At 43.3% G+C, this 26,050-nt stretch overlaps 1 protein-coding gene across 1 annotated transcript in view; it reads left to right on the plus strand.

Annotated features, from left to right (window-relative positions):
- Nucleotides 1–260: 260 nt before the first annotated feature.
- Nucleotides 261–26,050, plus strand: part of gpc5b (glypican 5b) — a gene marked incomplete at its 5' end in the record, with an annotated part of 95,870 nt that continues 70,080 nt past the window's right edge. The window contains 3 exons of the mRNA XM_084163359.1: nucleotides 261–426; nucleotides 7,695–7,856; nucleotides 22,596–23,299. Of these exons, the coding sequence (XP_084019485.1) occupies nucleotides 261–426; nucleotides 7,695–7,856; nucleotides 22,596–23,299 (1,032 nt within the window). The remainder of the gene's footprint in view (nucleotides 427–7,694; nucleotides 7,857–22,595; nucleotides 23,300–26,050) is intronic.

The raw sequence follows: 26,050 nt of genomic DNA on the forward strand, positions 1-26,050 counted from the left end.
CTGTAACCTACCAAAGAACGGTGTTGCACTTTCTGAAGCGCATGGCTTTTAAGTGGATAGCCTACTGAGAGGGGGAATATCATGCGCTCTATTGAACAGACCCAAGAATATGAAATTCTAACAGATTGATGCCGTTGATAAGGACAGCTAATTTGTTTGGGGATTGTATTTGGCTACTTTCATAACCTATTAGGCTACTTTTACAAACGGCCATACCACTGCCAGGATACCTTCGTAGTCTATCTGATTGAAATGGTGCAATGTTCCGAAGGATACTCCAACGCGTTGACTTTTGGTTGATTTGGGTAACAGTTGTACTATTTGGAGCTTCAGGTGCAGGAACGCACAGTTGCCATGAGGTTAAAACAGCTTTCCAATTGCGCCAGATCGGCTCGTTGAAATGGGTCCCCGAGGCACCTGGAACAGGTTAGTGCGCACTTGATCTAGCAGGTCCTAACACAATCTCTCTGCAGAGTGTCCAGGAGCCAGATTCCCGCCGCTTGTGCACCTGTTTCTTTTCCATAAGGTATTGATCAATCAAAATCATAGAAATGTACAAATTGTTTACATTATTGTTAAGTGTAATTTAGCCTGTTTATTTTAGATTAAAAAGGAAGTTCCTACTCATGTAAAAGCTTACATATGGTTCCCTGTGCTGTGAATGGGACAAATACACATAGTGAACAATGATGTATAGGCTATCTTCATTGGTAGTGACAGCAGTAATGTGCTCTTAGGATTGTTCACATTGTCAAAACTCGCACAAATACATTGCAAGCTTACTCAAGTTTTCTGTCTGATACTGAAATTAAATTTCCTTTCCACGTTAGTGCATGTCATCCACCTGATTGAAATCTATTTTTCGGCTTCATCAGACAGAGATATGCCAATGAACATTTTATAGATTAGGTGATGGATGGCAAAATGAGCAAAAACTGTGACATAGGCTACACTAAAGAAAGATTCAAGCAAAACTGCCTAGCAAGTAGGCCTAATAGTTAATGCTTTATCTTTGTGTATAGACCATGATTCCAAGAACTGGAGTGAGTCCCAAGGGAGGCCATCACTTATTTTTGTGCTTTTCAAATACTGAACTTATTATATGGATGCACTGGCCATAACAGTCATAATCAATAACATTGCAGTTACATCAGCTCATAATTTGGCAAACACCAAAAAAGCATTCACACAATTTCAACCAATGTTCAATGATTTTTTATAAAGGGTGTATAAACTAAACACTAACTGAACAGATTACAAACAACTTATAAGTTAGAAGCCCGTTCATAAATATGTTTAAGTATACCTTAACATGAAGTGTGACCAAAAACCATTTTGCAATTTAGTTTGGAGATAGTCTCATAATCAAATATCACATTAAAACCAAATAAATCATTTTTACTACACAGATGCACACAAATATTCTCTCTCTCCTCATCTGTATTGGTCAGGTCAAGTGACCTGAGCCCCAGGGGCCACAATAACTGAGCTGCGCGTTGTGTATGATCATCTACAGTACATATACAGGTCATTAGGTTTAATGGACTGCTTGTCCTGCTCGAACATCATGGCTATGCTTTATACTTCGCCTTTTATGGGGTACAAAATTGTTGTCTCAATGGCACACGTAAATAAAATAAAAACAAGAAAATTGTGCCCTCTGGTTTGCTTAATATAAGGAATTTGAAATAATTTATACTTTTACTTTTGATACTTAAGTATATTTTAGCAATTATATTTACTTTTGATACTTAAGTATATTTAAAACCAAATACTTTTAGACTTTTCCTTTTAGTATTTTACTGGGTGACTTTCACTTTTACTTGAGTCCTTTTCTGTTAAGGTATCTTTACTTTTACTCAAGTATGACAATTGGGTACTTTTCTACCACTGATAGAAAGTCTACACCTCCTTCAACTTTTTACATTTTTTGTTGCGTTACAAAGTGGGATTGAAATAGATTTAATTGTAATGTTTTGTCATTGATCTACACAAAATATTCCATAATGTCAAAGTGAAAAGAAAATTCTACACATTTTTACAAAGTCATAAAAATTGAATAACAAAAATATAGTCGTTGCACAAGTATTCACCCCCTTTGTTTAGGCATGCCTAAATGAGTTCAGAAGTCAAATTTGGCTTAACAAATCACATAATAAGTTATATGGATGTGTGAAATAATAGCGGTTTACATTATTTTTTAATGACTACCCCTTCCTCTGTCCCCCATACATACAACATCTGTAAGGTCCCTCAGTCAAGTATTGAATTTCAAGCACAGATTCAACTACAAAAACCAGGGAGCTTTTCGAAAGCCTCATAAAGAAGGGCAGTGATTGGTAGATGGGTAACAATAACAAATCAGACATTGAATATATCTTTAAGCATGGTCAAGTTAATAATTATATTGTGGATGATGTATTAAACCACTCAGACACAAAAAAGATGCAGTCGTCCTTCTGAACTGAGCTGGAGGACAGGAAGGAAACTACTTAGGGATGTCATCATGAGGCCATTGGTGATTTTAAAACAGCTACATAGTTCAATGGCCTAAATGAGAAAGTGAAAAGAAGAATACAAACATACAGAATAAGTGCAAGGCACTAAAGTAATACTGCAAAAAAAAACAAGGCAAAGGAATACACTTTTTGGTCTAAATGCAAAGCCTTATGTTTGGGGCAAATCCAACACAACATATCACTGAGTAACTGCCTCCTTATTTTCAAGCATAGGGAGTTTTTCAGGATGAAAAGAAACGGGATGGTGCTAAGCACAGGCAAAATCCTAGAGGAAAACCTGCTTCAGTCTGCTTTACACCAGAGACTGGATAGGAATTCACCTTTCAGCAGGACAATAACCTACAACACAAAGCCAAATCTACACTGGAGTTGCTTACCAAGAAGAGTGTTCCTGAGTGGCCAAGTTACAGTTTTGACTTAAATATGCTTGAAAATCTATGGCAAGACTTGAAAATGGCTGTCTAGCCATGACCTCCAACAATTTAGCAGAGGTTGAAGAATTTTGAAAATAATAATAAGCTAATATCGCACAACACAGATGTGCAAAGCTCTTATAAGACTTACCCAAGAAGACTCACAGCTGTAATCGCTACCAAAGATGTTTCTAGCATGTATTGACTCAGGAGGGTGAATACTTATCTAATCAAGGTATATTTGTGTTTTATTTTTCATAAATTTTTCTTCTACTTACATAGTATTTTGTCTAGATCATTGACATACAATGAACACAATAAAATGCAAAGAAATCCTAGGGGGGTTGTAGACTTTATATACAGTGGGGAAAAAAGTATTTAGTCAGCCACCAATTGTGCATGTTCTCCCACTTAAAAAGATGAGAGAGGTCTGTAATTTTCATCATAGGTACACGTCAACTATGACAGACAAATTGAGAAGAAAAAAAATCCAGAAAATCACATTGTAGGATTTTTAATGAATTTATTTGCAAATTATGGTGGAAAATAAGTATTTGGTCACCTACAAACAAGCAAGATTTCTGGCTCTCACAGACCTGTAACTTCTTCTTTAAGAGGCTCCTCTGTCCTCCACTCGTTACCTGTATTAATGGCACCTGTTTGAACTTGTTATCAGTATAAAAGACACCTGTCCACAACCTCAAACAGTCACACTCCAAACTCCACTATGGCCAAGACCAAAGAGCTGTCAAAGGACACCAGAAACAAAATTGTAGACCTGCACCAGGCTGGGAAGACTGAATCTGCAATAGGTAAGCAGCTTGGTTTGAAGAAATCAACTGTGGGAGCAATTATTAGGAAATGGAAGACATACAAGACCACTGATAATCTCCCTCGATCTGGGGCTCCACGCAAGATCTCACCCCGTGGGGTCAAAATGATCACAAGAACGGTGAGCAAAAATCCCAGAACCACACGGGGGGACCTAGTGAATGACCTGCAGAGAGCTGGGACCAAAGTAACAAAGCCTACCCTCAGTAACACACTACGCCGCCAGGGACTCAAATCCTGCAGTGCCAGACGTGTCCCCCTGCTTAAGCCAGTACATGTCCAGGCCCGTCTGAAGTTTGCTAGAGTGCATTTGGATGATCCAGAAGAGGATTGGGAGAATGTCATATGGTCAGATGAAACCAAAATAGAACTTTTTGGTAAAAACTCAACTCGTCGTGTTTGGAGGACAAAGAATGCTGAGTTGCATCCAAAGAACACCATACCTACTGTGAAGCATGGGGGTGGAAACATCATGCTTTGGGGTTGTTTTTCTGCAAAGGGACCAGGACGACTGATCCGTGTAAAGGAAAGAATGAATGGGGCCATGTATCGTGAGATTTTGAGTGAAAACCTCCTTCCATCAGCAAGGGCAATGAAGATGAAACGTGGCTGGGTCTTTCAGCATGACAATGATCCCAAACACACCACCCGGGCAACGAAGGAGTGGCTTCGTAAGAAGCATTTCAAGGTCCTGGAGTGGCCTAGCCAGTCTCCAGATCTCAACCCCATAGAAAATCTTTGGAGGGAGTTGAAAGTCTGTGTTGCCCAGCGACAGCCCCAAAACGTCACTGCTCTAGAGGAGATCTGCATGGAGGAATGGGCCAAAATACCAGCAACAGTGTGTGAAAACCTTGTGAAGACTTACAGAAAACATTTGACCTGTGTCATTGCCAACAAAGGGTATATAACAAAGTATTGAGAAACTTTTGTTATTGACCAAATACTTATTTTCCACCATAATTTGCAAATAAATTCATAGAAAATCCTACAATGTGATTTTCTGGATATTTTTTTCTCATTTTGTCTGTCATAGTTGACGTGTACCTATGATGAAAATTACAGGCCTCTCTCATCTTTTTAAGTGGGAGAACTTGCACAATTGGTGGCTGACTAAATACTTTTTTCCCCCACTGTATGCACTGTATATTCATGTGTGGTATTGTATGATCACTGTGAATTTTGGAAAGTACCCCAGTGTTTTAACTGATTTATTTCAGTCTTAATAAGCCCCCTGTTCCTGTGTCCCTCTGCAGTGTCCATCACTTGTGCTGTGGTATTTTAATGTACAGTGCATGCATAACAACTTGTCCTTGGGGGAAAGTGTCACAGACACTGAATCCAGCCACAGCAATGCATTCTGGGACAAAGGAGGGCTGACCCCAACAGCTGAGGAGACACTGGGCTTTGTCTGTTAGCACCCAGAGCCCCTTTCCTTTCACTGCTGTCTGCCCTCTGCCTTTTGAAAGGTCACACACATTGTTTGCATAAGTTGGGTAGAAAGTTTAGCAGGTAGAGGAAGCACAGAAAATAGAATGAGATGGTCGTATTCATTTAGAGGTTGATCACATTGAGGGGTGGATGGGTGGGTGGGTTGTGGAAGATGTTACTCACCACTGTGCTGCTGATGCACAGTAGTGTAGGGCATGTTGTGGTGGTGGTGGGGATTGGGAAGGGGCCTGCTTTTCCTCGTCTCGTGATCCCAATCAGCTGTTCTTCAGCTTGGCTTACAGTAGCTTGTCAATGTCAGATTCCTCACACAGGAGAGGAGTACGGTAATCATGAGTCCTCACGCTTTCACTGCCTCTCAACCCCCTCTCAGGAGCTTGTTGTGAATGTGTATGACTGTGTCCAGTCCTCCTCATCGCTCAGCTCACCTCCATTTCTGTCCTCATAAGTGGGATTGAAAGATATGTGAGATGTACTGTTTAATGTTTAAGACTTACTTTTAAGTAATATGAACATGCAGTGGTTGTATTGGGGGCTTCAGAGCCTGAGAAAAGCCATACTTGCGAGGGCCAGACAGACATTGCTATTTCACACAACTGTGATAACATTTTGATACTTGAACAACTGAACATCCAGTGCACGTAAGTCTATGTCACCTGTCATCAGTCACATGATTGATTTGTTCACACAATGCTGTCATGATTGACATGTCCAATGATTTAGGCCTGGTTGAGTTTGTAAGCAAGTTAACTCTGGTGAGTTCAAACTCAGCTGCATCGCTCTGTTTCTCTCTGCATCTTCCTCTCTCTGCACCCTTGGAGCTCTTGTATCTGGACTTTAATTCAGCAAGGTCCGGCCAGATAGCCAGTCTATTTCTGAAGCTCTTTCTCTCTCTCTCGTTCCTGGCTCCACTTTCACATGCTGGTGTATTAGTTTCATATGGGAGATAAAGCTGATGGTGAGCCAGCTCGGGGGAGATGGAAGGGAGTGGGGAGGTGAACGAGGACATTGGCTAGAGGGGCTAAGGGGTGCCAGGGTCACCCTGGACCTCATCCAAATGAGATTGTATTAGGGGAATCTTTGCTAACTCAAAGGGAACTTGAATACAGTGGGTATACAGTATACACTGAGTGTACAAAACATTAGGAACACCTTCCTAACATTGAGTTGCACCCCCTTTTGCCCTCAAAGAGCCTCAATTCGTCGGGGCATGGACTCTACAAGGTGTCGAAAGCGTTCCACAGGGATGCTGGCCCATGTTGACTCCAATGCTTCCAACAGTTGTGTCAAGTTGGTTGGGTGTCCTTTGGGTGATGGACCATTCTTAATACACACGGGAAACTGTTGAGCGTGAAAAACCCAGCAGCGTTGAAATTTGTGACAAACTCAAACTGGTGCGCCTGGCACCTACTATCTACCATACCCCATTCAAAGGCACTTAAAACTTTTGTCTTGCCCATTCCCCCTCTGAATGGCACACATAAACAATCCATGTCTCAATTGTCTCAAGGGTTAAAAATCCTTCTTTAATCTTTCTCCTCCCCTTCATCTAAACTGATTTAAGCGGATTTAACAAGTGACATCAATAAGGGATCATAGCTTTCACATGGATTCAACTGGTTAGTCTATGTCATGGAAAGAGTAGGTGTTCCTAATGTTTTGTATACTCATTGTAGATGCCCATGAGAAATACAGTAAGTGTAGAGAAATAATAACCATTTATTCACTATTTATTTATTCAACTATTTGAGTAAGTATTATTAATCACATTTGGTCAAAGCTTCTACCACACTTGAACTATGTATTTCACATTCACACCTCAGTTGAGGTGTGTGTCATGTCAAAGATTGCCTATTATAATGACAAGATAGTCAAGTGACCACTCTAACAATGGAAATACATTTCCTCATAGATGAGAGGCAGGCGGGAGGAGACGAGATCAGGTGAGACCATTCTAGCCAATGAGAGGGCAGATATGCGTGTGACCAACAGGCCATAGAGATAGAAAGAGGACTCATCTTTGTAGCTGTGCCATTATAGTGTCTGTGACAGCATGGGCAGCACAATTGAGGTTATCTCCATTTTAAAGTAGTCGATTTTCTTCTTCTTCATTGGCTGATTGCTCCCAACTCATAGGAATCCCCACCCAGTTAACTACTTTAAAATGGTGAAAGACCTTCATTGCAATGTCCATGCTATCTCTATGACAACAGACACAACTCCGATATAAACTATTATTTTTTTCAAAGTTGCCGAAATGCCACGTGAATTCGTAACAACCTAACCAATACGAAACTTCTATAGCAATTACATTTTTTGTTGAACAAATTTGACACTTTCTCATAGACCTCTATACAGAAATTCCTCACTACATGGGCTTGTTTTTATGGACAGATGTTGGGCGGAGTAAATCCTCTCGCTTCGCCTCTTCCTCTCTAGTCATGCTCAGGTTTGTTGTTGTAATATGTTTCCTCTTCTTTCCCAGATGGTGAGCTGCAGATCTGCAAGCACCCAGGCCCGTCATGTTGCACACGCAAGATGGAGGAGAGTTACCAGGCAGCAGTGCGCAGAGAGACACTCCAGAACATCCGTTCCTACAGCTTTGAGCTCAAGTACCTAATTGTGGGCCATTCCTCTGCCTTCCAGGGTAAGGAGAGGGGGTGTCTGTGGGACAGAGCAAGGAGAGGGGCATGGGATGATGATAGAACAGATTCACTGAGAACCACTTCAGTGGCATTTGATATTGGCTTTGTACTGTTCAATATTGGCTTTTAAAGCAAATATTTTGCCAGGCCTCACATTGAGAAAATAATAACTTGACTACTGCTCTCTGTCTCTCTGTCTATAGCTCTCTGTCTGTCTTTATTGATGTCTGCATCTGTCTCTGTCTCTGTCTCTGTCTCTCTCTCTGTCTCTGTCTCTCTCTCTCTCTCTCTCTCTCTCTCTCTCTCTCTCTCTCTCTCTCTCTCTCTCTCTCTCTCTCTCTCTCTCTCTCTCTCTCTCTCTCTCTCTCTCTATTCAGCCACGTAGAGTAGAGAATACACAGCAGGTCTTGTTCTGAACCAATGAAAGAAAGGGAGTGAAAAATGTTTACATTCACTGAGTATCCCTGGAGATGTGTTAACATTTGAATCAATCTGTCTCTCTAACGAGGTGTCCTGAATGGGAGGGAAGAATAGTGGGGTTGTCCTGCTCTGCTTTTCACAGAGAGGGCTGCTGGGCGGTTGCCTGGCTACCCAAACTCCTTGCTCCGGCCAAACTCTACGCCCGCCCACGGACGTTAGTTTCTTCTCCGCAATGAGTCTGGATCTGAGTACCTCCCCTACTATTTCTAGAATGGAAATGCGTTCTAGACCGTTTGATTGGTCCCAGAAACCGATGGGTTGGGCCAGACGTCATTGGCTTTGATACTTTGATTGGTTAGAGATCCAATCGCTGATGACTTTGTTTTGTACATACCCCTCATTTTGACGTCAACACAAACGACTTCAATAATTGCAGTCTCAGACTGAAGTATGTAGCGAATGATAGAGCAGCAGAATAATTCAGTTTGAGTCGTCAGGCAAGCTGGGTGGCTGGTCCCTGGCTTCTCAGAAAGGAAGTCTTTCTGGGCCTTTATCCCTGCTGAAAGACAGATGATGTCAGTGAGTAATGTGGGCAGTGTCCTCTAAGGATGCCAGCCGGGTCACTGCTCACTGGGCTTTCAGCAGAGGGTTTGCTGAGGTAACCTGATCTAATTGGCTTCTAGAATAAGGAATCTCAATACAACAAACATTTCACTCAAAGCATTATCATAACAGTTTACATGTATGTGTTTATGTGTTTATATGTGTTTACATTTATTTGTGCTTCGTGTCTGTGGATGTATGCTGTGTGTACAATGTGTTTAAGTGCCTCACATCTTTTGCAGTTGTCATTCTGCAGCACTTTCAGATGTGATCAGTAGCATTTTGCTGTCCTTCTTAATGTGTATACAATGTTGGCAGCATTTTGTTTACCGCTGTGTTCCCTCTCTACTGAGTACTTCTTTGAACGCTACCCTCTGGTCCCTCAGACATCTGCTTCATTTCATCTCTCCTCTGAAGCCTCTTACAGATTGGTCTCTGGGAAAAGATCTAAGGTCCTGTCATCCACTTGTAAGAAATATGTGATGGACACTAATGGTTACAAATGAGAATCATGAGTTACATCTGAACCTCATTTTTACCAGGCTCAGAATGAGCCGTGACACCCAATGTCCATTCAGCAGCCTGAATAAGCTTGAGTTACTTTAGGCTTTAGGCTTTTGCAGGGCCTATACAGGTCTATATCCCTCCACCCCATGCCCACCACTAAAGACTACACATTTACCCAAGTACCTAAGCACTACTTGTTGAAACCCTCAGAGGTTAGAGTAGATTGGACAGACTGACTGACATAACCCTGCCAGGCGGTGCAGAGACATGACACTGATCTTGCCATTTAGAACCTGCCAAGCTCAAACCTATGACCAGGGTGTGTCTTGGCCCACGGCCCAATGTGGGTGTTGGGGGTGGGAATGGGGTCCAGGCAGGGCATATGGGGTCAGCACTGCAGAGACCTCGGATGTCCCCTTAAATCTGTCCCATTAAGGAGCCTGTAGCATGACTGGACGACATGGCCGGGACAGGAGTCAGGATAGCAGTCTTGGGAGTCAGTAGTCAGTTATGGTTCTTGATGACCCGCATGCCCTCCTGTCCAGGCTGCTGGTCTGACCCTATCACAGATGAGCATGGGCTCATCACATGATACCTGAGTAATCCCTGCCCTGTCACTCGATGCCCCTGTGTTTGGGACGCCGTTGCTAGGATACGTCCACATAAGGGAAAATAAGTGGAGAGCCCCGATTCAGTGCACCTGGTTTTGAAAAGTGAGACTCATGGATCACATCACTTCCCGTCACCCCTCACCTCTGCCCCCCACCACCTCGGTCGTTCCCACACCCTATGTGCTGCGCTGTGTGTGTGTGTGAATGTACAGTGTATGTATGTTCCTGCGTTGGTGTGTCATTGGAAGCCCGTCACTCTGTCTCTGTAACTCTATATTGGTAGTTGCAGCGTGGCTTAACCTTCATGACAGGCTCTTGTGGAACTGATTTGCACACATAATTGAAAACGCATGTGTGTGAAACTGAGAAGGCTGAGGACGAGTCCGTCCTGACATGAGACTACAGTTGTAGGTTGTCGTCTGTCTGTGTAAAGGGCACCCAGAGGCTCCCCATGGAAATGGTCTGTGTCCCACACACGGGAATGTCTGAACCAGCCCTCTTGTTGGAAACACTCAAGAATGCAGATAGATCATGGTAAAATGATTCAAATACTGTTTTTGAGTGTCTGTAAATTAGGAAATAAACATAACCACAATTTCACAACCTTTAAACTTTCATATGTCTGTGATGATCAGTGAATTGTTTCTTGAAGTTAGGATGATGTGAGTAGCACCTCTGATCCTACCTCTGTCTCCATCTCAGTCTCCAGTTTGCTACATATCCAGGTGCCCTGGTGTCAGAGTATGGGGTATACCCGTGGCTGTGAGTCCAAGCTGGTCACACAGGGATATATTTGGCCCTAGAAACTGTAGACAGTCTGCCAGTCATCTGTTTCCTGCTGGGTCCCTTTGATTCCAGTCAGCTCCTAGGTTACATGAGCCAGCAGTAGGCATATTAGAGAGAGAGGCACTCCAGAGCAGCTTGACTGGCTCACCGGGCACAGGACAGTGCCCCTGTTACACCCTGGAACCATGTTCCAGAACCTCCATTTCAGTTTTAGGCTTATCCAAAGCTGGGTTGTTGAGATGTTGGAAATGATAAAAAAACAACAACATCAAATTCACAAACATTAGTGTCCCTACTGGTCAAGGCTAATTAGTGTCCCTACTGGTCTCCCTCTGTATGTACAGGATGTTTTCATTAGGGTCTCCTCTCAGTCCTCAGCCTGCAGCTGCTCTCCACCTCTTCCTTTTCCCACAGTTTGAGCAAATACCTCCTATCAACCTGGGAAACATCACAGCCCACTAAACCTGGGCTATGCTCATGGACTGTGACCATTCTGGTCATGAGTGGGACATTCTCTCACAGTGGCTGGCTGTGTGCATGAAGGATTTGCCTATACATTGTAGGAGGGTGGTGCAAGTCTTCTCAAGTTGGTTTTATTGACAGTAGAAAATGAGATTCCACAGAACTCCAGTATTGTATGTTTTCCAACCCATGACATGATACTCCTTAGTGTTGCTCACTCAACTGTCTTGTTGTGTGCATCATTAAGGAAGGAGGTATTGGCACTGTTCTGTCATTGAAGACTCAGATGCAGATGAACGCTTCACCCGATATGGATGAAAATACCCTCAAATAAAAGCTAACAGTCTGCACTTTAATTTCATAGTCACTGTTTGATTTCAAATCCAAACTTTTGTAATATAGAGCCAAAAAAAGAAAAAAAATGTCACTGTCCCAATAATTACAGAGGGCACTGTAATTCATATCATCGGCCTAATAGTATTGTAGAGCTCTTTTTACTTGCAAACAATATACAGTTGAAGTTGGAAGTTTACATACACTTAGGTTGGAGTCATTAAAACTTGTTTTTCAACCACTCCACAAATGTCTTGTTAACAAACTATAGTTTTGGCAAGTCGGTTAGGACATCTACTTTGTGCATGACACAAGTAATTTTTCCAACAATTGTTTGCAGACAGATTATTTCACTTATAATTCACTGTATCACAATTCCAGTGGGTCAGAAGTTTACATACACTAAGTTGACTGTGCCTTTAAACAGCTTGGGAAATTCCAGAAAATGATGTCATGGCTTTAGAAGCTTCTGATAGGCTAATTGACATCATTTGAGTCAATTGGAGGTGTACCTGTGGATGTATTTCAAGGCCTACTTTCAAACTCAGTGCCTCTCTGCTTGACATCATGGGAAAATCAAAAGAAATCAGCCAAGACCTCAGAAAAAAAATTATAGACCTCCACAAGTCTGGTTCATCTTTGGGAGCAATTTCCAAACGCCTGAAGGTACCACGTTCATCTGTACAAACAATAGTATGCAAGTATAAACACCATGGGACCACACAGCCGTCATACCGCTGAGGAAGGAGACGCGTTCTGTCTCCTAGAGATGAACGTACTTTGGTGTGAAAAGTGCAAATCAATCCCAGAACAACAGCAAAGAACCTTGTGAAGATGCTGGAGGAAACAGGTACAAAAGTATCTATAACCACAGTAAAACAAGTCCTATATCGACATAACCTGAAAGGCCGCTCAGCAAGGAAGAAGCCATTGCTCCAAAACCGCCATAAAAAAGGCCAGACTACGGTTTGCAACTGCACATGGGGACAAAGATTGTACTTTTTGGTGAAATGTCCTCTGGTCTGATGAAACAAAAATAGAACTGTTTGGCCATAATGACCATCGTTATGTTTGGAGGAAAAAGGGGGAGCTTGCAAGCCGAAGAACACCATCCCAACCGTGAAGCACGGGGGTGGTAGCATCATGCTGTGGGGGTGCTTTGCTGCAGGAGGGACTGGTGCACTTCACAAAATAGATGTCATCATGAGGAAGGAAAATTTTGTGGATAATTTGAAGCAACATCTCAACTTGGTCGCAAATGGGTCTTCCAAATGGACAATGACCCCAAGCATACTTCCAAAGTTGTGGCAAAATGGCTTAAGGACAACAAAGTCAAGGTATTGGAGTGGCCATCACAAAGCCCTGACCTCAATCCTATAGAAAATGTGTGGGCCGAACTGAAAAAGCGTGTGCGAGCAAGGAGGCCTACAAACCTAACTCAGTTACACCAGCTCTGTCAGGAGGAATGGGCCAAAATTCACCCAATTTATTGTGGGAAGCTTGTGGAAGGCTACCCGAAATGTTTGACCCAAGTTAAACAATTTAAAGGCAATGCTACCAAATACTAATTGAGTGTATGTAAACTTCTGATCCACTGGGAATGTGATGAAAGAAATAAAAGCTTAAATAAATCATTCTCTCTACTATTATTCTGACATTTCACATTCTTAAAATAAAGTGGTAATCCTAACTGACCTAAGACAGGGAATTTTTACTAGGATTAAATGTCAGGAATTGTGAAAAACTGAGTTTAAATCTATTTGGCTAAGGTGTATGTAAACTTCCGACTTCAACTGTAGCTGGATCGCCCCTTCCTGCCCCTAGGGGTCCACCGCCCTGCAGCACCCCAACCCAACACACCCCACTCAGCTTTGGCATCTTAGTGAAACATTCATTATTGGTTTCAGGTGTGTTAGGCCGAGGCCAGAGTGACTACCAACAGTACAGCAGACCCCCAGGACCAGGACTGAGCAGCCCAGCAGCTAGGGATTGCCTAAATAGGTATCTCCCCTGAAAGTGGGCATGTTTTCAATATAGACTCCTTTTGTTGTACAGTATTCCATATAAGGCATCCAGACCTTATGAAAATTGCACAGTATACCCTTAATCTTGTAATATATCAAATCTAGTGATACCTAACTTGACATTTCTGCCATCCATTGTGATATTGTGGGAGGATAACCAACCTTCCAATTAATGGTAATGCATTTCTTAGCCGCTATAAATGCTAGGTTACACAGTTTCTTCTGATAACAGTCTCCAGTATCAACATTTCCAAGCAAACAAAAACAGGGAGAAGGGAGAATCTGCAGACATGCTGAGATAAAATAACATACTGTACACTTTTCCAGAATTCAGCCAGCCTTCACAAGAGAATAACATATTGAAATATGTTGCCTTTGGTGTTTTATACCTCCAGAAGAGGAAATACATTCCTGAGTGCATGATATTCAGTTTCACTGGCATATAGTACGTTCTATGGATGGTCTTAAACTGCAGTAATGTATGTCTGAGATTATATGAACATGACTGGGCATTCAAACATACACTATATATAGAACAGTATGTGGACACCCCTTCAAATTATTGAATTTGGCTATTTCAGCCACACCCGTTGCTGACAGGTGTATAAAATCGAGCACACCGCCATGCAATCTCTATAGACAAACAATGGCAGTAGAATGGCCTTACTGAAGAGCTCAGTGACTTTCAATATGGTACAGTCATAGGATGCCACCTTTCCAACAAGTCAGTTCGTCAAATTTTTGCCCTGCTAGAGCTGCCCCAGTCAACTGTAAGTGCTGTTATTGTGAAGTGGAAACGTCTAGAAGCAACAATGGCTCAGCCGCGAAGTGGTAGGCCACACAAGCTCCCAGACCGGGACTGTCGATGTCAGGAGAACACTACCTGCCCGAATGCATAGTGCCAACTGTAAAGTTTGGTGGAGGAGGAATAATGGTCTGGGGCTGTTTTTCATGGTTCGGGCTAGGCCCCTTAGTTACAGTGAAGGGAAATCTTAACACTACATCGTACAATTACATTCTAGACAATTCTGTGCTTCCAACTTTGTAGCAACAGTTTGGGGAAGGCCCTTTCCTGTTTCAGCATGACAATGCCTCCGTGCACAAAGCGAGATCCAAACAGAAATGGTTTGTCGAGATCGGTGTGGAAGAACTTGACTGACTTACACAGAGCCCCGACCTCAACCCCATCGAACACCGTTGGGATGAGTTGGAACGCCGACTGCGGGCCAGGCCTAATCGCCCAACATCAGTGCCCGACCTCACTAATGCTCTTGTGGCTGAATGGAAGCAAGTCCCCACAGCAATGTTCCAACATCTAGTGGAAATCCTTCCCAGACGAGTGGAGACTGTTATAGTATTAAAGGGGGGACCAACTCTATATTAATGTCCATGATTTTGGAATGATATGTTCAACGAGCAGGTGTCCACATACCTTTGGTCATGTAGTGTATCTGTATCCATTCATCATCATCAGTAGTGTCTCCCAGGTCTTCCTCACATTTTTGTTTTACATGTTTTGTGTTATCGGTTAAAGCCTCTACCAACCCTTGATACAGTTTGGAAATCAACTTTAGAGGTTTGTCAGACTACCTTAAAATAGTTTAAATCTTTGAAGCTTCTGGCTTGTCCAGTGTTTGCTGCACAGAGAGAATAAAGTGTTGCATCTGCAAAAGTTCACCTCAGCGCCGTCACAGACTGATCTTCCCTACTTCCCTGACCCTTCTGAGACCCCTGTCACCGTCTGATCCTGCTCAGATGAGGCATGACAAAGAATTACCTTGGTGTACATTTGTACAAGAACAGAATCAATGGTTCAATAATATTCCCAGATCCCAGACTGTAGCCTACTCATCAAATCAAGATGGAACTTTGTATCCATTCACTGATTGTTATAATATACTGCAAAATTCACCTGAGCTCCGTAGACTGGTCTTCCCTGGCTGTCTGACTCTGCTGGGACACCTGTCACCATCTGATCCTGCTAAGACATGATGAGCATAGTGTTGTGTACTGACTGTGCACCACAACAGTGAAGCCTGCAGAGATGTTTATACCATGTCAGTGTGAAAAGTAGGGAATTAGCTAGGGAAACTGACAGATCAATAATGTTACATTGCTATACTGACTGTGATTGGGGCAAAAATAATATCTAACATTAGCCAACTTTTGGCTAGCTCAACTTGCAAAAAACGAACCAAGTTAATTTACTTATGGTGATATGGGACAAAACAAAGGCTACAAAACATTTCCATACACAAAACAGCTGTTAGATACTGCTACCTGACAGATAGCTAGAGGCTAGAGCTGAACTGGCTGTGGGAGCTACTAGCCAGCTAGCTAGCAAGTTCATTCACTTCAGACAGAATTTCAGTCAAGAGGGGATGAAACATTATATAACGTTACATGTCAGTTACACTACTAGCTCAGCACTGGGAATAAAGTCAAACAGCAGTTACCTTGCCAGCTACATCAGTCAAATAAAGAGTAGCCAGTTTCTGCTCTGCTTGCTTTTACAATTCAGAGAAAAAGCACAACACACACAGACAACAGCTGCCTCTGTTTGCACACTCTGTGGTGTCCGCGCGGTCCTAAATCCAGCCGGCTGAAACCACCAAACAGCCTACCTGACCGCTCTGAGGCGTCCGCATGGTCCTGAAGCACATCGGCGCCATCTTTTTGTATGTGGGAGCAAAAATAGGATTTTGAATGGGAATCAATTGTTTGGTCCCCACAAAAATAGTAAAACAAACATGTGTGTATGTATGTATGTGTGTGCGTGTGTGGATGTGTCTTTGTTTAATAAATGGGACACATACTGTAAATGTCTATAAGTGTGTGAGATGTGTAGGTGCCTAATGTCTGAGTATGTATAATGTGTCATTCTCTCCTATGAATATGTGTGTGGGAGGGTGAAAGTCAATCAGTGAATGTAGTTCTCTCTGTGGGGCTTTTGAACATTAGAAACCATTTCCCCTGGCTTCCCATCTGCATTCCAATTGCTTGTTACTCGATGGGAAATATCTGGCAAACGAAGCATCATAGCAGCTTTCGATGTGGTCATCCTGTTCCCGACAAGCCAGTTTTACTAACTCCATTAGTAGTCATGTATTGCATGTACTTCATCTATTTAATTTAATTTGTTGAACTTGAGTACTTGGAGTACACACTTGTGCATTCTAAGTAGTTAAATAATAGTGCTGATAATGACACCAAACAAACATTCTTATGTGTGTAAATCTAAATGTCCTAGGCATCATGTCAGTATAATCTTTTAATTCAGACAAGTACTCATTCTCCGTAAGCCCCCTCCCCCCCACTTCTTGCAGCTCCACCTGTTGGTCTCCCTCTTCAACCCCCTCATCCCCTCCACCCTCCCCTTTACTAAACCCCAAATCCTGGGAAGCTGGATTAGGGGTTTGGGGTCAAATGCTTCACAGGAGAAGGTTACCCTTTTCACAGTGCTGGAATGGTTTGTTTGGGTGCTGCTGTTGAGTTTGCAGTCAAGCCAGTAAAAGTGAGAATGTTACTTGGTGAAATGTAGGAAATGTAAAATGGGCTTCAGTATGACTGATAGGAACATATGCAGCCAGACGTTCTACATTTTGATCAGTCTTGTCAGACTTTCAGAAATCAGAGGGAATTAAAAGGTTATGAAACTGTAATGACCGATGGCCTGATTAGAGGTAGTGGGTGCTGAGGGGCTTTGGGGTGGAGATGGTATGTCCTCTCTGGTCATTAAAAAGGTTGTATAATCTGTGATCATGCCTCTGTAACGGAATACATGGCCTGGGAACCTCAGGCTTCACTGATGAACACAGGAATTAACCTCTACGGAATCGGTGTCCCGTATACAGGACGGTTGAGCTAACGTGCGTGATTAGCATGACTGTTGTAAGTAACAGCAAACTTTCGAGGACATAGACATGTTTTATATGGGCAGAAAGCTTAAAGTCTTGTTAATCTAACTGCACTGTCCAATTTACAGAAGCTATTACAGTGAAAAAAAGACCATGCTATTGTTTGAGGAGAGTGCACAACAACAACAAACTTATCACGGCAACTGGTTTGATACATTCACCCTCTGAAGATAAATAATGTACTTACATTCAGTAATCTTGCTCTGATTTGTCATCCTAAGGGTCCCAGAGATAAAATGTAGCATAGTTTTGTTTGATAAAATCAATTTTTATATTCAAATGTAGGAACTGGGTTCTACAGTTTGAACCCCTGCTGTCTCTGGCTCCACACCCACACCGCCCGGCCATCTAGATGTGTGAAAGTTAGTGTATAAGCTAATGATCCATCATGTATGACATTCCTGGGAGTGTGTAAACTTACATTTTGTATTACCATACGATTTTTGTATGTTCTCTATAGTTATGTACTTGAAAATGTATCAATTGACCAATTCGACACATTTGGGCAGATTTGATACAAAATAGTCTAGTATTGAAATGCTTCACTGGATCAATCTGAAACTTTGTACACACACTGCTGCCATCTAGTGGCCATAATCTAAATTGCGCCTAAACTGCAATATTATATTTTGGCCTTTCTCTTGCATTTCAAAAATGATAGAAAACACTTCTTTTTTTTATTACCAGATCTAATGTGTTATATTCTTCTACATTAATTTCACATTTCCACAAACTTCAAAGTGTTTCCTTTCAAATGGTATCAAGAATATACATATCCTTGCTTCAGGTCCTGAGCTACAGGCAGTTAGATTTGGTTATGTCATTTTAGGCGAAAATTGAAAGAAAGTGTCCGATCCTTAAGAGGTTAAGAGCTCTGGAGTCTGGTTCCACTGGTCTCCTGATCCCATGTCAAACTGGCCAGCAAGAGAGAGAGAGAGAGAGAGAGAGGACAGGGACAGATTGTCCTCAAGGACATTGGTCAGTTGTTATGAATTACCAACACCTTAACCACATTTTTCAAAACTGGGTTGTGCCATCTTTATAAACGTATTACACACCTATGACCCATGGTTCAAGTAAGGCGTGACAGAGCGTTATTACGGACACCTATTGCTCAGCATGGGGTGCAGGAATAGTCCCAGGGTTTCTCAATTTAACCCCGACAGATCCTCCAGCCAAGAATACCCAGTCAGTCAGTAGGTTTCTGTTTCAGCTGTGGGCTGCGTGCCTGCCTGCCGTTGGACCGGGATGGTTCCTTCTAAGCTGTGGAGGTACAGTGGGGAAAAAAAGTATTTAGTCAGCCACCAATTGAGCAAGTTCTCCCACTTAAAAAGATGAGAGAGGCCTGTAATTTTCATCATAGGTACACGTCAACTATGACAGACAAAATGAGGAAAAAAAATCCAGAAAATCACATTGGAGGATTTTTAATGAATTTATATGCAAATTATGGTGGAAAATAAGTATTTGGTCAATAACAAAAGTTTCTCAATACTTTGTTATATACCCTTTGTTGGCAATGACACAGGTCAAACATTTTCTGTAAGTCTTCACAAGGTTTTCACACACTGTTGCTGGTATTTTGGCCCATTCCTCCATGCAGATCTCCTCTAGAGCAGTGATGTTTTGGGGCTGTCGCTGGGCAACACAGACTTTCAACTCCCTCCAAAGATTTTCTATGGGGTTGAGATCTGGAGACTGGCTAGGCCACTCCAGGACCTTGAAATGCTTCTTACGAAGCCACTCCATCGTTGCCCGGGCAGTGTGTTTGGGATCATTGTCATGCTGAAAGACCCAGCCATGTTTCATCTTCAATGCCCTTGCTGATGGAAGGAGGTTTTAACTCAAAATCTCACGATACATGGCCCCATTCATTCTTTCCTTTACACAGATTAGTCGTCCTGGTCCCTTTGCAGAAAAACAGCCCCAAAGCATGATGTTTCCACCCCCATGCTTCACAGTAGGTATGGTGTTCTTTGGATGCAACTCAGCATTCTTTGTCCTCCAAACACGACGAGTTGAGTTTTTACCAAAAAGTTCTATTTTGGTTTCATCTGACCATATGACATTCTCCCAATCCTCTTCTGGATCATCCAAATGCACTCTAGCAAACTTCAGACGGGCCTGGACATGTACTGGCTTAAGCAGGGGGACACGTCTGGCACTGCAGGATTTTAGTCCCTGGCGGCGTAGTGTGTTACTGATGGTAGGCTTTGTTACTTTGGTCCCAGCTCTCTGCAGGTCATTCACTAGGTTCCCCCGTGTGGTTCTGGGATTTTTGCTCACCGTTCTTGTGATCATTTTGACCCCACGGGGTGAGATCTTGCGTGGAGCCCCAGATCGAGGGAGATTATCAGTGGTCTTATATGTCTTCCATTTCCTAATAATTGCTCCCACAGTTGATTTCTTCAAACCAAGCTGCTTACCTGTTGCAGATTCAGTCTTCCCAGCCTGGTGCAGGTCTACAATTTTGTTTCTGGTGTCCTTTGACAGCTCTTTGGTCTTGGCCATAGTGGAGTTTGGAGTGTGACTGTTTGAGGTTGTGGACAGGTGTCTTTTATGCTGATAACAAGTTCAAACAGGTGCCATTAATACAGGTAACGAGTGGAGGACAGAGGAGCCTCTTAAAGAAGAAGTTACAGGTCTGTGAGAGCCAGAAATCTTGCTTGTTTGTAGGTGACCAAATACTTATTTTCCACCATAATTTGCAAATAAATTCATAAAAAATCCTACAATGTGATTTTCTGGAATTTCTTTTCACAATTTGTCTGTCATAGTTGACGTGTACCTATGATGAAAATTACAGGCCTCTCTCATCTTTTTAAGTGGGAGAACTTGCACAATTGGTGGCTGACTAAATACTTTTTTTCCGCACTGTATATGGTGTTTGCCTAAGCACAGAAATCAATCACAATCTCCTTATTCAGCCCTAATAATGATTCCATTTAATTTAGTTAATTTAGTTAATTGTGAAATTCTCTCATTTCTGGGTCTGTTTCAGATTAAAGCTATAAAGTCTGCCAGACTGCAGTGATTGAAGAAGTGGACTGGCCTTCTGCTGACTCACCTACTGTAGTAACATAATGTCGTTTTAACGATCAAGTGCTTTTACGATATCCTAGCTTGATTTGTTTCTCCATGTTTAAAAACCAAATGTATATGTGTAGGCTATGTCTATTTCTGTTTGAGCACTTCGAGCATGTAACTACTGAATAAGCCTACAGTGGCTTGCAAAAAAAAGGTGTTGGGTTTGCACTAGACATAGCGTTTTCCTTGATGGCCAAAAAGCTCAATTTTACTCTCATCTGACCAGAGTACTTTCTTCCATATGTTTGGGGAGTCTCCCAAATGCCTTTTGGCGAACACCAAACGTGTTTGCTTATTTTTTTCTTTAAGCAATGGCTTTTTTCTGGCCACTCTTCCATAAAGCCCAGCTCTGTGGAGTGTATGGCTTAAAGTGGTCCTATGGACAGATACTCCAATCTCCGATGTGGAGCTTTGCAGCTCCTTCAGGGTTATCTTTGGTCTCTTTGTTGCCTCTCTGATTAATGCCCTCCTTGCCTGGTCCGTGAGTTTTGGTGGGCGGCCCTCTCTTGGCAGGTTTGTTGTGGTGCCATATTCTTTCAATTTTTTTATAATGGATTTAACAGTGCTCCGTGGGATGTTCAGAGTTTCAGATATTTTTTTATAACCCAACCCTGAGCTGTACTTCTCCACAACTTTGTCTCTGACCTATTTGGAGAGCTCATTGGTCTTCATGGTGCCACTTGCTTGGTGGTGCCCCTTGCTTAGTGGTGTTACAGACTCTGGGGCCTTTCAGAACAGGTGTATATATACTGAGATCATGTGACACTTAGATTGCACACAGGTGGACTTTATTTAACTAATTATGTGACTTCTGAAGGTAATTGGTTGCACCAGATCTTATTTAGGGGCTTCATAGCAAAGGGGGTGAATACATATGCAAGCACCACTTTTCCGTTACTTATTTTGTATAATTTTTTGAAACAAGCAATTTTTTTCATTTCACTTCACCAATTTGGACTATTTTGTGTATGTCCAGTACATGAAATCCAAATAAAAATCAATTTAAATTACAGGTTGTAATGCAACAAAATAGGAAAAACACCAAGGGGAATGAATACTTTTGCAAGGCACTGTAAGTATGAATGACAGTATTAATGTAGGCTCCAGTTAAAACATCTCAGTCGGTATTGACTGGAGAGCCTGTGCTAGACAGTGTACTGTACTGTATTTCCATAATCACTAAGCAATGGCAAGATCTCTGGTTAATGGGTCGGTATGTAGGGGGCTATAAGTCCTCATTCACTGCTGTGTTCACCTCTCCGTGTGTAGATAGTCCCTCTATATGTCTGGCTAACACACACACAGACACACAGACAGACAGAGACAGACAGACAGACAGACACACACACACATACACACACACACACACACACACACACACACACACACACACACACACACACACACCATAGACTCACATGAACATCTTCTCATTCTCTGTGAACACTGACACGCAGCACACTGAACACACATCCTCCAACAAACAGAATGTCTTCCCGACAATAAGACAGGAACAATAGCAGGCATCTGAGCAGCTGTGATGAGTAATATTACTCCTTTGGGACATTAGGGAGAACTCTGTGTGATTGTGTTGGGAGGGAGTTGGGGGGTTTGAATACACTAAGTATATGATGGGATTTTGTAGACTTGTATGAGAGGGGTTGTGTGTGTGTGTGTCTAGTCCAGTAGAAGTTTCCCAGTTGCTGTCTCTCTTCCATCTGTCAGAATGCCATCAGACTGACATCAGAACAGGAGGGGGGTGTTCCCACTGGACCCAGAATCCCCCACTCTTCTACAGTCATATAATGTACACACACGCATGAGCATGCACGCACACAGCCACATGCACACATTAAGAAAAGCGTTCTCTCACTTATACCCATTGTAAGATAAAAGACTAGAAAGATAATTTTTACAATGTGTTTTCACCATTCCATATTTTTCTGTATTTTTTTCTCTCTTTCTCTCTCTCTCTCTCTCTGGTTGTACAGACACGTTCCAGTCTCTGCTGTCGTTCACTCTGAACCTGACCAGTGCTCTGTTTGACAGTGCTTATGAGCCCCTCTCCCAGGACGCTCGCCCCCTGGTGGCAAACCTCTTCTCCGTCCTCTCTCTCTTCCTGGGAGGAGACGGTAACAGCTCCATGGAGCGCTCCGTGCACCAATTCTATGACGACCTCTTCCCACTGGTGTACCGGCGCCTTGTTAACCCTGGTCTCGCCTCGGCCCCACCCTCCTCTGAGCACAGTGAGTGTCTGCGCAAGACGCGCCAGGATGTCAACCCATTTGGGCCCCACCCTCGTGCCCTGGCCGAGGGGCTGACCCGGGCTCTGAGCGCAGGGCGGGCACTGAGCCGGGCGCTGGTGATGGGGGCAGAAGTACTGAACGCCACAGAGCGGGCAGGGCTGGCCAGGGAGTGTGGGCGGGCTCTGGTGAGGATGCAGTACTGCCCCCACTGCAGGGGTCTGACCCTGATCCGGCCGTGTGGAGGACTGTGTCTTAACGTAATGCGGGGCTGCCTGGTGGGGCTCTCGGAGCTAGACGGGCCCTGGAGGCGCTATGTGGCCCTGATGCAGGAGCTGACGGGGGCCCTGGCCGGGGGCCACGACCTGGAGCTGGCCCTGCTGGGCATCAGGAACCACATCAACGACGCCATCCTGCACGCACAGTTGCATGGGCCACGCATCAGCGCCATCGTGAGTCAGCGCCTCGCCCACCACTCACACTTCACCTGTCTTAGGACTGTACTGATATGACACACCTCTCAAGGCCCATGATGACACATCTTGAGCACATGACCACCCCTCACACCATTCATTTACGTCACAGGACACATGTCACTGAAAATCATGGTAGGTCTCATCTGTCATATAAAACCTGTTCTCTTATGTATTTGGGTTCTCTATTAATATCTAACTCCGTGGTTGGCTTCTGTGGCTGAGTGAGGCGGCAAGGGGTTCCCTGGCTGCCTGGTAGGAGTGGGGGGCATGAGGCTGGCATGGACCCTCTCTTGGCTTTGGACTCAAGGGGCTGGGAGATGGGAGGCTGGCAGGTTTCTTGGTACTCGTAAAGCAGGGGACAAGAGAAGAGAGAAGGGAGAATTTGTCTAATTCCGCCAAAGCTGAATGTATCCCAGTGAGCCAAACAAGAGACTGTTTACAGAGAAAGACAGAGAGGACATGATCTCTTTGCTCACACTAAAGAGAACCTGTGGTGTAGAAAGACAGACCTATGTGTGTTCTAGCTGAGTGATTTAGTTTAACAAGTTTGAATATTAAGTTCTAGCTCCGATGATAAGTAGGATTATGGTAATGTTTGCACCTGTGGGCCTGATTAGATTGTGATTATGCATTTGATTATAATTGTCTTTATGGTAATGAGACATGAAGGATTACACTATATAACACATACCTGTTTATGTTGTACAGAGGTGTTAGGGCGACAGGAGTGGGGGTCTGTTGGGGCCATCAGCACCCCTCCCCATCCCATCAGCACCACTCTCTGTTACTGGCACAGTCATTGTAGTAGTGTTTTTACGGTCTACCTGCCACCCTCAGGATCAAGTGTTGCTCACTCACTGGTTCAGCATGGCTAGGATGGCTGGTTACCCTCTGGGCTGGCATTTGAGGGAAGGGCAACTCTCTCTCTCTCTCTCTCCCCCTCTTTCTTATGACTCATTCAGTCACCTTTCACAAATGTCTGCACATTCACTCTTTCACACCTCTTCCTTTTCACCTCCTCTTCCTCCTGCTTCTTTTCCACTGTTTTCCATTTATTTCCATCCCCACACAGATTTGTGTGCACATTTTGTATGTGTGTTTATAATCCTTTATAATGTAGGGGGATTATCATTCTAGATGTCCTGCGGCATGTCTTTCCTGTGGAGATAAACCTCCTCCTACAGAAACATGTACCAAACTACCAGAGACAGAGGTGATGTGGGCCTACAGTGAGGGAAAAAAGTACTTGATACTCTGCTGATTTTGTACGTTTGCCCACTGACAAAGACATGATCAGTCTATAATTTTAATGGTAGGTTTATTTGAACAGTGAGAGACAGAATAACAACAACAAAATCCAGAAAAATGTTATAAATTGATTTGCATATTAATGAGGGAAATAAGTATTTGACCCCTCTGCAAAACATGACTTAGTACTTGGTGACAAAACCCTTGTTGGCAATCACAGAGGTCAGACGTTTCTTGTAGTTGGCCACCAGGTTTGCACACATCTCAGGAGGGATTTTGTTCCACTCCTCTTTGCAGATCTTCTCCAAGTCATTAAGGTTTCGAGGCTGATGTTTGGCAACTCAAACCTTCAGCTCCCACCACAGATTTTCTATGGGATTAAGGTCTGGAGACTGGCTAGGCCACTCCAGGACCTTAATGTGCTTCTTCTTGAGCCACTCCTTTGTTGCCTTGGCTGTGTGTTTTGGGTCATTGTCATGCCGGAATACCCACGCACGACCCATTTTCAATGCCCTGGCTGAGGGAAGGAGGTTCTCACCCAATATTTGACGGTACATAGCCCTGTCCATCGTCCCTTAGATGCGGTGAAGTTGTCCTGTCCCCTTAGCAGAAAAACACACCCAAAGCATAATGTTTCCACCTCCATGTTTGACGATGGGGATGGTGTTCTTGGCAGCATTCCTCCTCCTCCAAACACGGCGAGTTGAGTTGATGCCAAAGAGCTCGATTTCTGTCTCATCTGACCACAACACTTTCACCCAGTTCTTCTCTGAATCATTCAGATGTTCATTGGCAAACTTCAGATGGCCTTGTATATGTGCTTTCTTGAGCAGGGGGACCTTGCATGCGCTGCAGGATTTCAGTCCTTCACGGCGTAGTGTGTTACCAATTGTTTTCTTGGTGACTATGGTCCCAGCTGCCTTGAGATCATTGACAAGATCCTCCCGTGCAGTTCTGGGCTGATTCCTCACCGTTCTCATGATCATTGCAACTCCACGAGGTGAGATCTTACGTGGAGCCCCAGGCCGAGGGAGATTGACAGTTATTTTGTGTTTCTTCCATTTGCGAATAATCGCACCAACTGTTGTCACCTTCTCACCAAGCTGCTTGGCGATGGTCTTGTAGCCCATTCCAGCCTTGTGTAGGTCTACAATCTTGAACCCTGACATCCTTGGAGAGCTCTTTGGTCTTGGCCATGGTGGAGAGTTTGGAATCTGATTGATTGATTGCTTCTGTGGACAGGTGTCTTTTATACAGGTAACAAGCTGAGATTAGAAGCACTCCCTTTAAGAGTGTGCTCCTAATCTCAGCTCGTTACCTGTATAAAAGACACCTGGGAGCCAGAAATCCTTCTGATTGAGAGGGGGTCAAATACTTATTTCCCTCATTAAAATGCAAATCAATTTATAACATTTTTGACATGCGTTTTTCTGGATTTTGTTGTTGTTATTCTGTCTCTCACTGTTCAAATAAACCTAC

Source organism: Coregonus lavaretus, assembly GCF_964263955.1.
Source record: "Coregonus lavaretus genome assembly, chromosome: 6".
Taxonomy (NCBI): Eukaryota; Metazoa; Chordata; class Actinopteri; order Salmoniformes; family Salmonidae; genus Coregonus; species Coregonus lavaretus.